The sequence below is a fragment of the Argiope bruennichi genome, chromosome 6 (genome assembly GCF_947563725.1).
Source record: "Argiope bruennichi chromosome 6, qqArgBrue1.1, whole genome shotgun sequence".
NCBI classification, from domain to species: domain Eukaryota; kingdom Metazoa; phylum Arthropoda; class Arachnida; order Araneae; family Araneidae; genus Argiope; species Argiope bruennichi.
Window position 1 is genome coordinate 111,305,368 of NC_079156.1, and position 15,402 is coordinate 111,320,769.

General features: G+C 25.7%; 1 protein-coding gene across 1 annotated transcript in view; it reads right to left on the reverse strand.

Annotated features, from left to right (window-relative positions):
- Positions 1-1,974: 1,974 nt before the first annotated feature.
- Positions 1,975-15,402, reverse strand: part of LOC129972521 (uncharacterized protein C05D11.1-like) — a 30,585-nt gene continuing 17,157 nt past the window's right edge. Inside the window, exons 10-21 of the mRNA XM_056086683.1 lie at positions 14,905-14,979; positions 14,381-14,491; positions 13,616-13,759; positions 12,409-12,588; positions 11,665-11,767; positions 10,073-10,203; positions 9,207-9,473; positions 7,166-7,326; positions 6,197-6,383; positions 4,773-4,916; positions 3,853-4,166; positions 1,975-2,076 (exon numbers count right to left, since the gene is read on the reverse strand). Of these exons, the coding sequence (XP_055942658.1) occupies positions 2,016-2,076; positions 3,853-4,166; positions 4,773-4,916; positions 6,197-6,383; positions 7,166-7,326; positions 9,207-9,473; positions 10,073-10,203; positions 11,665-11,767; positions 12,409-12,588; positions 13,616-13,759; positions 14,381-14,491; positions 14,905-14,979 (1,878 nt within the window). The 3' untranslated portion in view covers positions 1,975-2,015. The remainder of the gene's footprint in view (positions 2,077-3,852; positions 4,167-4,772; positions 4,917-6,196; positions 6,384-7,165; positions 7,327-9,206; positions 9,474-10,072; positions 10,204-11,664; positions 11,768-12,408; positions 12,589-13,615; positions 13,760-14,380; positions 14,492-14,904; positions 14,980-15,402) is intronic.

Here is a 15,402-nt window from a genome sequence, read left to right on the forward strand (position 1 = left end):
TGCACGCCAAAAAACAAAAATGTTAAAAAAATAGAAAGACAAAGTGATTCAAATATGTTTATGGGTCCAAAATTTGCAGCAGTTATTACCGAAAGGATTTTTTTTTTTTTTTTTTCAAGATCAAAAAGCCAAGGAAAAGAAAATGGTGAGATTTCAAAATGTTTTCAAATTTTCAAGATAACAAGAAAATCTTTTGCACAATAACAACAACAATAATGATTCCAATATTCCCACTTTTGTGATAAATTGAATAAGGAAGGAAGAAAGGGGAGGGGGAAAGAAATTAGCTCTCAAAGACTTTGTATAGATATCGAAGAATGCATTATTATGTTCCGATTCTGCCCTTTTAATCTCCTGTAATATGCATATTTTCTAAAAATTGCAAGATAGAAAAATGAATTTTGAATGCTTATAGATGAATGCAAGAAAAGAGTTTTACTCGTTAACATTTTTTTTACCAATGAAAACTGAGAAAAAATTCTTTTTCAAAATTTTATTATCACCAGCCACAGAAGAAAAGTATTTTTCAAAAAAACTTCAGTACCTTATTAAACGAAGCTTAACAACTGGAAGTGAGTGTAAAGCTTATAAAATTTTGAGCATGTTATCTCATGAATGCAACAACAGGAGTAATTTTGATTCGCTGACCGGGTTATGTTGCAAAGAGCATAAAAATCTGGTAAGAATTTATAAAAGGGGCATCCAGCTCAAACTGTTATGTGTGTGGGGGGGGGGGTAGATTTTCATTTTCCCATAACTTCCTCATGATTGAAAATAAATAAAATTAGGTGAATTATATGTCATTAAGATGAACAACTTTTGCATTAAACGTTTTTTAATAGTTATGATTGCTTAAAAGTTAAGGGTTGAAAAGTGATTTTTCAATCCTTAACTTTACCTATTTTTAATACTATCGATATCGCCACATTAAAAAAAAATAATATTTGTATGCTCACTTTCTTTCCTTATTTTAAAATTGTTTAAATGCACATTGAGTAAAGCTTAATAGCTTTAATAAAATTAATTAAATAAAAAAGCACAAAGATTTACAGGTCACACTTACGCAAGATTAATCAGCTTGTGAAATTTTAGAAGCTACCCATGTTCTTTTGAATTAATTTTATTACAATCTTTGAGGCAAGAGTGTGATCATGTTTGTTTGGTCTTTATTGCATTTCTTTAAAATAACTAAATTATTTTCTAATAAAACTGGACAATAGGAGTAAATTTTTCTTTTTATATGTTATAGAGTTCTAGGTGAATAACAGGAATTTTTTAAATTATGAGATGGATCTGCAAAATATGATTACATACTTTATACCTTTATAAAATGTGCACTGAAGTTCATGCAGGCATATAGTAATCAAACAATTTTAATTTTTAACTGTTATTACATCTACGAATTTGTATGTTCTGTGTACAATCCACAAGCAAAATAAAACAGACAAAAATAGAAGTTCATCTGAACTTTATTTCTTAAATTTATAATCATAGAAATAGAAACCACATATGTCAGACAGAAATAGGTGGTTCCAAAAGATGATTATTCATTTTTGCAATTTATCATAAAGATTAAATTTTAGGAAAGCTCCTATAAAAATAAGAAATATTCAAGAAAAAATATTTGAAAAGTAGTTTCATGTATACTATTTTTTAGTGTGACTTTCTACATTCTATATACAGAGATCCATAAAAAATTATAAATCATCAACAAGGAATTAAAAATCTCTATAAATAAATGCCATTATTTTTCAACATTATATTTTTTCCTATAAAAAATCTATATATGCTTTATAAATTCTAGTACTAGTATCTAATGGGAAAATGCACATGCTGTTTGAAATATGGTATATTTGTTCAATTTATACAATGTAATATATTTGATACATAAAATTTCATGTGTTTTCAATGAAAAAAGAAATGAAGCGAAGCATTAAAAAGTTTCCAGCCTTTTTTTTTTTTATGAGAATAAAATCAAAATAAGCAATTTTATTATAACAGTTTTGAATAAAACATTAATATTTTGTAACAAACTGATCATCCAAGGAAGGCAGTTGGGTTAATTTTCGAGAAAACCTGCAGGACAAAGAAAACAAATTACTCTTAAAACTCTTTTTAATGCATTAAATCTAAACACTTAAAACATTATTTGATGATCATAATTTTGTTTTATGTCTTGTGCTGAAGATATATAATAGTTACATTTTAATTGATTTCATGTTCTGAATTATATTTAGATGATGAATGTAATATATCATGAACACATATTTCAAATTTCCATTTCATATAATGATAATAAATATTTGAAACAGCATCTAATTTAACTAGCATCAATTTTATGTGCAATTCCTGTGATACTCAGTGTAATATACAATATATTCAAGAATGACATCATTGATTCTTTTCAGTAATAATATGATGTCATTCAAGTTTAACTTTCTCTATCTTGAATTTTAAAACAAATAATTTCATACATCTCTAATATCTAAAAAAAGAAAATATTTGTCTGCAACAAGAAAACACCTCCAAAATGGGGAATAGCAATGATATAAAATTTGTAACTCAGATTTCTGGGGTTCATTTTCATGTCAACTCTTAAATAATTATTTATAGATATTTAATTTCGGGAAAGAATCATTACAAATTCTTAAATAAAAATCAGTACAGTACCTGAGCAATTATAAAATAGCAGCATAAATACATGTATTTTTATAATATTTCAAATGTAATAAAGCAAAATGAGTTGAAGTATTATTATGAGACATATTTTATATAATTTCTTACACTATCCATTCTCATTTTCATGTGTTGACAATACATATGAATTTAATATCCAATAGATAAGTAATAGCATTGCATAAGATCACTCAATATGATATCAAAAACATATTAAATAATATACCAAAAACTCTTCTGCTTAGTCATACTTAGCTGTATATTAATATGATATTTTGAACTATGTTATACATGACGAAATATGTCAAGTATTTATTTTAGATATGTTATATCACACTATTATTAATGCTACTTTTAATTACCTACTATTTCTTTTATAAGTATTTGTGGATATTTATGGTCCCGGAGTTTTATCACCGAGCAAAAAAGAAATATTGCCAAGATGGTAGCATTATGTATAATGGAGCTTTGCAAACTTGGTATATATTCAGAAAATCACAAAATAAACTGGGTCTGTAAATATTCAAAACTATCATTATATATATTATTTATTTATCTCATACTATTATACTATTATTATTACTTAATTGCATTGTATAAATTCTCAAATTCTTGTTAATACTTGCATGCTTCAATTATTTTATATCTTAAATTTGAACTATTTACTAAATTTAGTTATTTCCTTAGATTTTATAATTTATAATTTTTTATTTATTGCATTTAAATTCTATTTTATATTTAACACTTTTGTTAAATATAAATGCTAATAAATCTGAAAGTCTGTGTGTATTTTGTCTGTAAGGGCATCCACACAATTGTTTATTGCATATCCATAGGGCATTGAAGGTTTCTTTATCATGGATAGGATTACAAATCTTAAAATGAATCTGTATTAACAAGCTTAGTAAAATTCATAATGAATAAATCTGAATCTATCCCGAGAAAAAACAGATAACTAATCTAATTTAGAAATATTATTCAGATTATTCACTGATAGTTTCATTGTGTTCATTGAAAAGAATTTCTTTCAAAACATCAAAAAAATAGTTTATTTACTCACTATAAAAAAACAGATAAAAACAATGTATCTGCTCAATAGCTTATATATTTTTTGCAATTTGAATTAAATTATATTTAAAGGAATTACAAGAAAAGTTTACTTATAAATATACTTACTTTTGGAAGCCTTCTATCACTTCATTAACTTTACTTGGATGACAAACAATAGCACATTTCGAAACAGTTCCATCAAAAAGTGGCTTTAAGTATTTTGTACCAACACGCTCCATATCAGAAGTAGTAACTTGAGAAATCTTTTCGAGCAGTTCCTGGGTGTACCTCATGTCCGTGTTGGAGAAATAAGCTTTCAAAGATTCCTCTGCTACATCAGCAACAGTTTTGATTTTCTCAATAATATCAAATACCAGACTGCTTGAGCCTGATTCTAAAAATTCTTTCTCCCATTTTGATTTTCCATTCAAATGCGATTCCTACAATAATAGAAAGTATGTCAATACTCAGCATAAATCATTCACCGTCAAGCTCAAATCGCATGATTACATTCACAATGAAACTTGTTTAGAGTGCAAATTATATTATATATATATAAATAATTAATACAAGACACATTTAATTCCCAAACAGAAACATACACACTGGTAAAACATAAAATAATAGAATATACTAGGTTAACACTGAATAGAATAATGTCTATTTATGCGGAATTCTCTATGAAAATGGCAAAGTTGCCAGAAAATTATTCAGAATGCAATTCTGGAACAACAATCCTTCCATTCTTCAAGTAAGTATTCAATATTTCTAGGATAATTATAACACAGATCACGAAAAAAATTATTCAAATTATTTTAATTTCATTGCATTTTACAAATAAAAACATACAGCTTTTACAGAAACATAAAAAATTGGAACTTAGTATTTTAAAGCTACTGTGTTCTCAGTTAAGTACATAATAACAGTATTTATTATGTAGTGTACATTTATAATACATCAATTATTCAAAAGGAACTACTTTAACTATTTTCAAGAACAGCAAAAGTTTGATAAATAAATGAATATGTAAAAAATAAATTACTTACAACTATGCTAAAACCTTCTTTATAAGCTGTGAGCAAATGTGTAGAGTTTGACAGAATAAAATAAATTAAGCCAGTGTCAGGATCTAAATATATATTATAGTGATAGGCTAATCCAAGTCCTCGTATCTGACGCCACATTGGACCCTGCAGATAAAAAATTTAAATTATCACTTCGTTATTATTTCAATAGAATATAATAATATCCAGTATTATAAGAAAGACTATCTTTTTTAGTATTTTATGCTGTATTTACATGTTTGCATCATCTAATAAAAGTTTGAAAAACCCTTATTTAGTCTACAACAACATATACTAAAAGAAAATTAAGAATAATTTTATTCAGAAATTATTAGATTTATCAGATTTAATACATAAATGAGATGTAGTAATATATATAACAATCTCTAATTTTACAGCTTAAAATACTGAATTTATTTACATTGTAATTTATCAGTATGAAAAGTTTAACAATAAAAGGAGATAAAATTGCAAAACCTTTATTAAAATAGAAAGTTTATGTCACAAATCTGCCTAATAAATGAAACATAAAAGGTTTAATTCACTGTCAAAACAGTATAAGGAATTTTTATTTTTTTGATTTCATTGCATTTCCAAATAGACAATTTTGATTGATGTAATGCCAAACAAATGCCAATAACTAATGCCCCCATGATCTGAAACCTTATCTTACCAATTTGATTCCAGAGCAAAAATAATCTCCAAAAAACAAACACAAGGTAAAAAGAACTACATTCAAAAATCTTCCTTCTTACAAGAACTATTAATTATGCTTAATTTCAGTTAAATCTCATATGCATTATTTGATGCTCATTATCCCTTTTAACAAAGCATTTTTAAGCATTATAGCCATAATATTTTAATAACCTTACAACTATTCTATTTATTATGTACATAAACTATACTGAAAAAGTCAAGTTCCATGTAAAAATATAACTACCAAAGTAATTTATCTTCTACTTTAATGTTTCTTACATGGTACTGTAACTTCACTTTCTTATTCCTCATGTAAACTGGCCAAATAATAAATAAAATCTTTAATTTTTGGCTTTCAATAATGGAAGAAAATCATGCAATTAAATATTTGATGATACAATGAAGAAAGTTAGATTTCCTTACAACAATTTTAAAGTATAATTAAAAATTGCATAAAAAATTTAATACCAAAATTCAGGGGAAATATTCTTGATGACTAAAATGATAATTTTAAAAATATTTTTTATTAATTTTGAAATGATATAAAACATTTTTGTGCAGTGATATTTTTATTAAAAAAAATGTCAAAACTCTGCTTTATTTTAAACTGATTTCATTTAAAAAATAGTTCGGAGATGCACATTCTCGTCTTTCAAAATAAAATTGGTCACACAGTCTGGTCTGTAAAATTAAAGATAATTGCTATTTACCTCCAGCTGAGTAAGATACTGGATTAAAACTAAAAGCGGAGCATAATCAGGATCTGTATAGGATGTGACACAAGGAGAACATTGCAGGAGATAAGATGTTTCAACAGATCCAACGCCAACAATTAAACCAAGTGGGCCATCTTCAGAACCTGATCGAAGAAGCTCATAGCACTTCTTAATAGGAGAACTAGAAAAACAAACATAGGCCTAAATTTAAATTAGTGGGGGGGGGGGGAGAGATTTGCCAAGTTTCCCTCAAAAGTATCAAACAGTTATGAAAAAATATAGCAGTGTTAAAAAAAAATGTTGGAAAATGTTACTTTCATTCTCATTTTATTATACTACACATGAAATTATAAAGTGTAAATAATAGTAAAAAGACCAATTTCCCATAAAGATAATTAACGATACAATGAACTTTAAATGATTACTTTGCTATAGCTGATATATAAATACTTTAAATTATTCGATTGTGATTAAACAAAAATTGGTTCAAATTCTAATGATATAATTTAAAAGAATTTATCTAAAAAAGAAATTACTTCATACAAATACATATAAAAACACACACAATACAATTCCCTCAATACAACCATAAAAAAAAAAACTTTCAAAAATCTCCCTTCCCTCTCCCTCTATTTGTTAAAAATTAATCAATAAACCTTGAAACTTTTTGGAATTCTTAAGGAATTTCTTTTGGAATTCGTGGCAATACGTGCACACAATTTAGAACTTCTGCACTGACTGAAGCATCACAACAGCAGTTACCAGGTGAAAAGCAAAATACTTAAATTAATAAAGACAATAATTCCATACAGTCTTTTTGCTTTTAAAAATAAGATTTACTAGATATGGATATGAAAAATTGAAATTGAAATATTTATTCATGCTGAAAGTAATGGTTAGAATGTCAAATATGCGTTGTTAAAAATTATAAAAATGCAGATCCGGTTTAAAGAAAATAAATACCTCATTATTCCTGGTGAAACAGTTGGAGGTAAAAATTTTTCTACCCATGGTTGCTCAGGTTGTAGCTTTTTCTTAAGATTGTCTAAATTGGCAGCAAGGTGAACCGTCATTCTTTCAGGTCTAGTCACAATTTCCCTTAAAGTATTCAATTTCTCAACAACCTATATAATATATATATATCATAATTAATAATTAAAACTACAATGCATGATTTATTTTTTTACAAAAAAAAATTATGCTAAGAATAGTTGCATGTAATTCAAGAAATTCTAAAGTATATTTTTTTTATTAAAATGTGGCAAATGGCAATAAATTTAACAATATCCCAGTGATTCAAATCTCACTAGAACGATTCTGCAATAAATATATAATTCCATTTTTACCAATATATTTTTAGGGAGCAAAAAAAAAGGGTATTTTGATTGTATTTTTAATGATAGATCTATTCATACAACGTCTGTATAGGTATTTTTCCAAGTTTCTACTTTAAATCTAATTTCATTACTGCTATTATAATCTATTAGTCCTTTCTATAAATTTTATCGAAAAGCATTTAAAAAAGGATTTCCAAACATTCATTGCTGCCCTTGAAATTTATATATGGAAATAAAAACATGCAGCCAAATGGCTATACAATGCACTGAAAGGTTAAATAATAATGTTTTGAGATATTTTTATGCTGTTTACACAAAGTGTTAAAAGAATTATTGGACATATTTCAAAGTTATGTGAAAAGGAAACTACAAGCAGTAGTTATTTTTTCTACATCACATATTTCTTACCAAGTATTCTATATTTTTATTTCGCAGAATAGTTTATCATAGCAGCAATTAATTCTAGATGCCTGCCAATGCATGGAATAACACTGTGTGATTTTAAATTAATAAATAACAAAAGATTTCAGATCAAACTTTTAAATATTTATAAGCTACTACTTTTTCATGTTTACCCTTTAGGACTTTTAGTGTGATAAATTTTTATAATAGGAAATAGGAAAACTATCTGCAAATTGTATCTTGTGGCATGCATGATTAAAAAATAGCTACAACATTCTGTTTTGTAGTACAGAATGTTGTAGCTATTTTTACCTCCCCCTAATAAAAAGAATGTTCAGAATTTCAATTAGATTTTTAACCTAAAAAATAATCAAAATTTTTATATTTTCTCATAATCACTTCAGAGCACATTATTGCAAAAAAGCCATTTTTATATCATTTTAAAATATTATAAAATGAGCTTTTCAAATGATGCCATATTTATTACTGTATATATATATATATATATATATATATATATATATATATATATATTCTTTAAGTAAAATAAATTTTTTAGAATGTTTTTCAGTATATTTTATAATAATACTTTCCATTATTTTAATTGCTAAATTTAAACACAAGTTCATTAGGACAATACTAAACACATTATTTACAATACATGTTATCATTGTAACATAATGAAGAGTCAATTTTAAAAATTAAAGAAATGAATTATGTAAAAAGATTAAAATAAGAGAATACTATGGATTAGAGATTTAAATCTCCTTAATTTTTTTAATATAATTTTACCATGTGCCCAATAATTTAAAGATACCCAATAATTCCATTTCATAGACATTTAGTTCTCACCAAGTGTAAATGTGCAGAAAATTCAGTTTTTAACAAAAGCAGTTGCCAATAATGATCATAAATGACCAATAAAATAGACTAATCTACAACCTATTGCTCAATACTGCCGGTCACTTGCTATTTTACTTTATAAAGTAATCAACATGGTTCTTTCGCATATTACCTAAAAGTGTTATTTGACAGTAACAGTATGCTCATTTGTGGTAAAATTATTCCATTGGCAGAATGATGAGCTTTTATAATTACTTTGTTAAAAACTGCAGTAAAGTAATAAAATAACTAATTATATTTATATATCCTCATAAAAACCAATAGTCAATGTGAAATCATGTTAAATAACATTTTATGGTAATCAATGTGTTAAAAAACAATTACTAAATTTAAGAAAAATATTTTTATATATATAAACTCACCTCACTTGGATTTGATTCAAGTTTTTCTAACACTTTGCTCAAAAATTGGGATTGTCTCAACATGTTAGCAGTCCAATGATTACTTTCAGGAACAAAAAGTAAATTTTTGATAACGGTCTTTAAAACAGAATTGCCTTTTCGCTTCAAAGTGGCTAAGTCAGCATACATTTTGTTCACAGAAATTTTGATTCTTGCAGGTTCGAACACTATTTGATACAGAATCTCACGAATCCATTCCACTGATTTTGTGTACTTTTCTTCTTCAACCTAAAAATAAACAGTGCAAAGTATAAACAAAATGCAACAATTTAAACTATGAACAGTATTTTACTTTCACTTTCTTGTAAAATAAAAGATTCTATTTCTATTAATATATTTTCTACAAATTAGAAAACATGAACTTTTCAATGACTTATTTTAAGTTTCAAAATATTCTTAAGAAGATAAACGATAAAAAATAATTTTAAAAAGTTGACCAAGTAATTTTGTGGTTGAATTTCTATTTCAAAATATATGTTCATTTAATATTTTATTATGTTTAAAACAAATATTAATAAAATTCAACAAAACATCTTCAAATTAAGTTTATACTTGAAAATACACAAGAATGCATTAAAGTTTTTTTACAAAAAAAAAAAAAAAATATTTTATATAAAAGAAATAAGCCTAAAAGATATCTCATTTATATTCATGTCCAGTTCAATAAACTGATTACAGAAAAGTAATTATAAAATTATGGATATAACATTAATAATGAATAAAATTGAAGAAAATTTTTTTGTATAAACAATATCCTAAAATTGCTTTTCTAAATATTCAAGTTTAAATAAATTTTAAAAACTTCAAAATTCATTGAAAAATTTTACCATAAGTTCAAGAGAAATCACTTGAGCATATTTCCCACAAAAGAAACGACTATAATTTAATCCCAAGTGAGCAGATATAGAAATAGTATCTTCAGCAAGTTGTTTCACAACGTCCTGATAAGGTACCAACTCTGTAAAGAAGAAAATGTTTTACAAAATACCATATAATTTGACTAAATCAAAAAAATAAAAGGATACAAAATATTTACTGTGACTGTTTCATGTAAATTTCACTATAACTAGTGACAATTAAGGTTTAACACGTGCAGAAAGTCATCAAAGAATTGCATCGACAATGTATGGTATTACAAGTCGTCAAAGACTTGCATCAACAATGTATGATACTATACATGCCATTAAGCAACTAAGAGCACAAGAAAAATCTTTATGAATATTAATAACTAAATTCTGATCAAAGATATGACTGCTTCTTTATAGAATGCATTAATATTATTTATTATTTATACTTATAGTGTAGATATATTATTTATACTTCAATTAAATCATTTGTGAAAATTCTACCTAGTGTTAAATAACAAACTTAATAATTTTAACAATTTAGCATTTATCAAATTCTCCAGTTAAGTTAAAGATGATTCATGCATATCCATGTAAACTTGCATTAAGAAATAAAGGCAGAAAAAGTATATAAAATTTAACAGCCCAATAAAAATTTATCTTAATATAATAAAATATATAAAAATCAGCCCTTCAAATTTTTATATAATGTATATCTTGACAGAGACGGGGAGGGCGGGTGAATGAAACTGTTATAATGAAGATTGTATTGGACATATTACTTAATTCATTCTCTCTTTCAAGAAAGTTAAGCATCTTCATATACAATTCAACTTTGGATCAAAGATGTTACAGTCCATTTTTCATTTACATACATTTGATAACTCTGAAGCATTAATTTATATAATATAATCAAAAGCCCTTCAAATTTTTATATAATTCCAAATGTTTGAGTTGAATCATATTTAATGCATACATGAGATTAAATAATTTGCCACTAGCTAGACCTTCCATTAATAAATTCTAAGTAACATAGTTCTAAAGTAATCTTAAGGATATGGTTAAGAAGTATTTCACTTAAGTGTAATTAAATTATTTTATTCATGTTTTCAGTTATTACATTTTAAATAATAAACTGTGCTTCATGAATCTATAACCTTTCATGTTACAAATCAATAATCTTAGACATTAATGTTTCAAAGTAAATTGGATTTAAAACAAACATTTTACATTAATGATTTTTAAACTTGTGTTAATATGCGAGTAATAATAACGATGCTATAAAGCAACAACTTCTCATAATTTTCAATTTTATTCCTTTGACATAAAAATTGTTTCAAAATATTCAACAGCATTCTATTATTGACATAACACTTTTTGTATTATGATAAGGACAAGAATTCCATAAATAGAATAATTATTTTCTGAATTTCAAGCATTATCTCCACTGAATTTCAAGATATATTTGATAGACACAAAGTAATATATTTGATAGCCACAAAAGTCAAGTAATAAATTAATCTTCAATTAACTAGCTCACAAAACATTATTATGCAAAAATTTAGGAAACATACCACCATCTCTTTTGATAGCACTTTCATCTAATAATTCCACAAATAAAGGCAGGTACATTCTCAACTCTTGCGATAAATGACTGCTATCCATTAGGACATAAAGCTACAATGAAATTTAGGTCACAAAATTAATTAATACAGAAACTTCAAAAATTAAATCAATGTCATAATTTTCACACTTTTAATAAAAAATATCAAATAAATAAAAATATGAAGTGTTTTTGCTTATGTTTGATAAATCCTTAAAAAATTAAATAAGAAAAAGTGCTAAAAGTTTTTTGATAATAAATCTATATAATTAATTTTTCTTTAAACTGAGACTTTTTCAGCATAAACATTACATTGTCCCATTATGTAAAAAGTATTACATATATGGGTATTACATTACATATACATTAGTAAAAAGTATTACATTACATATCTGAAATATGTGGTTATCATACGAGTCATTTAGCTTAACTATAATGGCAACCATATAAATGATAAAATTTCAGTATATACAGTTACAGTTAATAACTAATTATTTAAGTAAAAACTGAAATACATCTAAATAATTTACCCATTTATATTTGACAAATTATAATTATTTAAATATAAAGCCCTTCTCTGTATATAATAAAAATATATTCAACATACGTCTAAGAAATTTTTAGCTAAACATGATATAGAAATCATTATTATTTTTTTTTCTTTTTAAACTTGTGCTTTTAGTAAGCAGATAAAAAGAAAAATCAAACAACTTACCCTCACAAAATTAGTATTAATTACATCTAACTGGAAACGACAAGGCAAACTGTTAATGTTGAAATCTACATTGTTGTCCTCTGTCTTCAACACATTGCAAATTCTTTTTATGGGGTGGAATTTGATTGATTTTACAGATGGCACATCAATGGATGTTAGCATTTTCTTTGGTGGTGGAACCTATTTAGAAAAAGAAGCCCTTTATAATCAATTTTCAGCAAATAGGAAAAAGAACAAAATAAAAATTAATTAATCTATAAAAATGAAAAATAATATTGATTATCATATTATCTTGCACTTTATTCCCTTCAAATGAAAGAAGTAAGTAAATTATCAAGGTCCAAGAATCTAACCTAGAAACACTTCCAGTCCACAATCCTTGCTTTTTGTTGCAGTCATATCTAAATTACAGCATTAATTACACAATTATGTTCAATATATGAGCTGCAGCGTATGTGTGTGTGCAGGTGGGTATGCATGTGATTACTGGAAGTTGTCGAAATTTCTTTTGTGTGTTTTTATAACCAAATGTGTAAATAGACTCTCGGGCATCCGGCCTCTAATGCAGCAAAAAGGTAGGCCGGATCGCAAAAAAGCCAGATAGGCTGGAGTTATATGAACTCATTTCTTTGCCCACCAATACCAGCAGACAAAGCTTTTATAACAAAACTCACTGTATAAGTATTTTCTCATTTGTTATTGAGTGCTAAAAACACACCATTTATCTCAAGTCACATAGAATAAAAAGGTGGCTCGGTGAATCATAGAAGCATTTGCCAGTTACGTGTCCAGTTAAAATAGAAGGCTCTGAACTGGTAGTTTATATATTGCACTGCATGTTTCAAGAATGTATTATAGAAAAGTAAATTACAGGATATAGACTGTTCACATTTTATTATAAGTTTTGTAATGCTTAACTTAAATACAGGAAACATAAGCAAAATATTAACATAAATTATATGCCAAATTCTTAAGAAAATTGAATTAAACTGATTTTATTTTTCATTGATAAAAATCTAAGATAAGAGTCAAAACATACAGTTTGTAGATTTTGAAAAAGTCCTTAATCAATGACTTAATAGACGCCTTGCCTTCCTCATTTAATTACGATAAAAGAAAACTAAGCCAGGTAGTCGTGAAGCGATTATTCGTGAGTGTACTGTAAATTAATTGAATAGGAGGAAATGCAAATAAACAGCATCCTAACCTCACTAGCTTCCACAGCTTCCTTAAGAATCTTAGCTTTCTCTTTTAATCCTTCAGGTCCTAATCTTTTCTGCTGCTCTTCTATTCTTTGCTTCTCTTGCACAGCCATTTCTAAAGACAAAGTAGGACTAGGTTTACCCATAACCTGTAACTCAGAAAATACTTATTAAATATTTCAAAGTAACAGAGAAGAATCAAAATAAATAATAATTAAATTAAATTTATCAATGAAAAAAAACAAAATTTTCATGCACAAACTACCTTGAAATAGAATAGTGTAGTATATAAAGTTAAAATTGAATGTTTCTTTAATAGTAGCTCATAATATCTAAATTTATATAAACAAAAAAATTACAGAAATATAGAAAAAAAATTATAAAGAAATGCAATGAGTTTTTATTTTTATTACAAAACTTTCTGTATGAATCATTTTAAAAACATAAATTAAGAAAGTTCAAAAGCAATGGAGTATTTTTCTTTGAGATTATTATTTAATTTAAATTACATAGTAAACATATTAATATAAATTCATCAACAACAGTTATGATATCTAAATCAATAATAAAAAAGATATATATTTCTTTTAAAAAAGTCTGCCTATTTATTTTTTATAAAAATCAAAATAAATTAGTTTTTAAATATTATGAATTGCAATTATAAATGTAATTAAAATGACAAAAAGCAAAATATTCATGAAAATTTTACTAAACACTGAAATTATGATATAAAATGCAAATGTAATTATTCTTAAATAGCCCATACTTACAATTACATATTTTCCATCTATTATGTATCTTTTCAATAGGTTTAACCAAAATTGTGGGGACTCGTGAAACAACTTTTCAATTGTTGGGATCTCCTGCACTCTGTGCTTTAACTGAAAAAAAAAAGATAACATACATTGAATACTTTTTCATGTTTTGTATTGAATATTAACAACCTATACGACATTGAAATTTACAAAATTAAATATCTGAGATAACTTTCAAGACTTACATCTTATATGAATGCAAAAATTCATCATTAAATAATAATTTTTTAAGTATTATATTAAATAGAACACGTAATAATTATTAAAATAATTTTTTGATATGTTTAAATAGCATAGTTACAAAAAGGATGCAAAGGCTTAAACGTACTATAAGATGTTATTTCCAGAAGTTGGTTTATTAGTTAAATTGTGAATCATATTTAAAACATTAAACAATATTCCAATATTTCATATTTTTAAGATTGTTCAATTTATAAGTCAAATATTAATAACTATAAATGTTTAGTATATCAACTTACATCTTCAAAAGTAGAACCATACAAGAAATCTCCAATTAAACAACTAGCTAACTGATCATGAGGATTGTTTTCCATCTGAAAAAAAAAAAAAAGTTACAAGAGTAAAAAAAAAATATTAATTGCATTTCATAAATTATATGGAATAAAAGAAAATGTGTTATTGGAATGTCTCTAAACTTTCACTCAATCTTTGTAAAAACTGTCAAAAACAAAAAGTTAAAGAATTTCCTTTTAGAATGGCATTTTACTTTTAACTAGGAAAAGTTTTCAAAATAAGAATGTCACAAAAAAGCCCTATTATCCTTCAAATCATATATAACATGCCTTGAAAAAGCAGTTTTGTAGTTCTTTGATTACTGACAAATGTTCTGCTATAATAATTCTTCTTCCAAGTCATGTTAAGAGCACACCAACATCTTATATGGTGCAGCAAACCAAATAAGAATGCAAAAAACAAGAGAGTGGCCATGAGAACATATTCCAAGCGAATACAATATT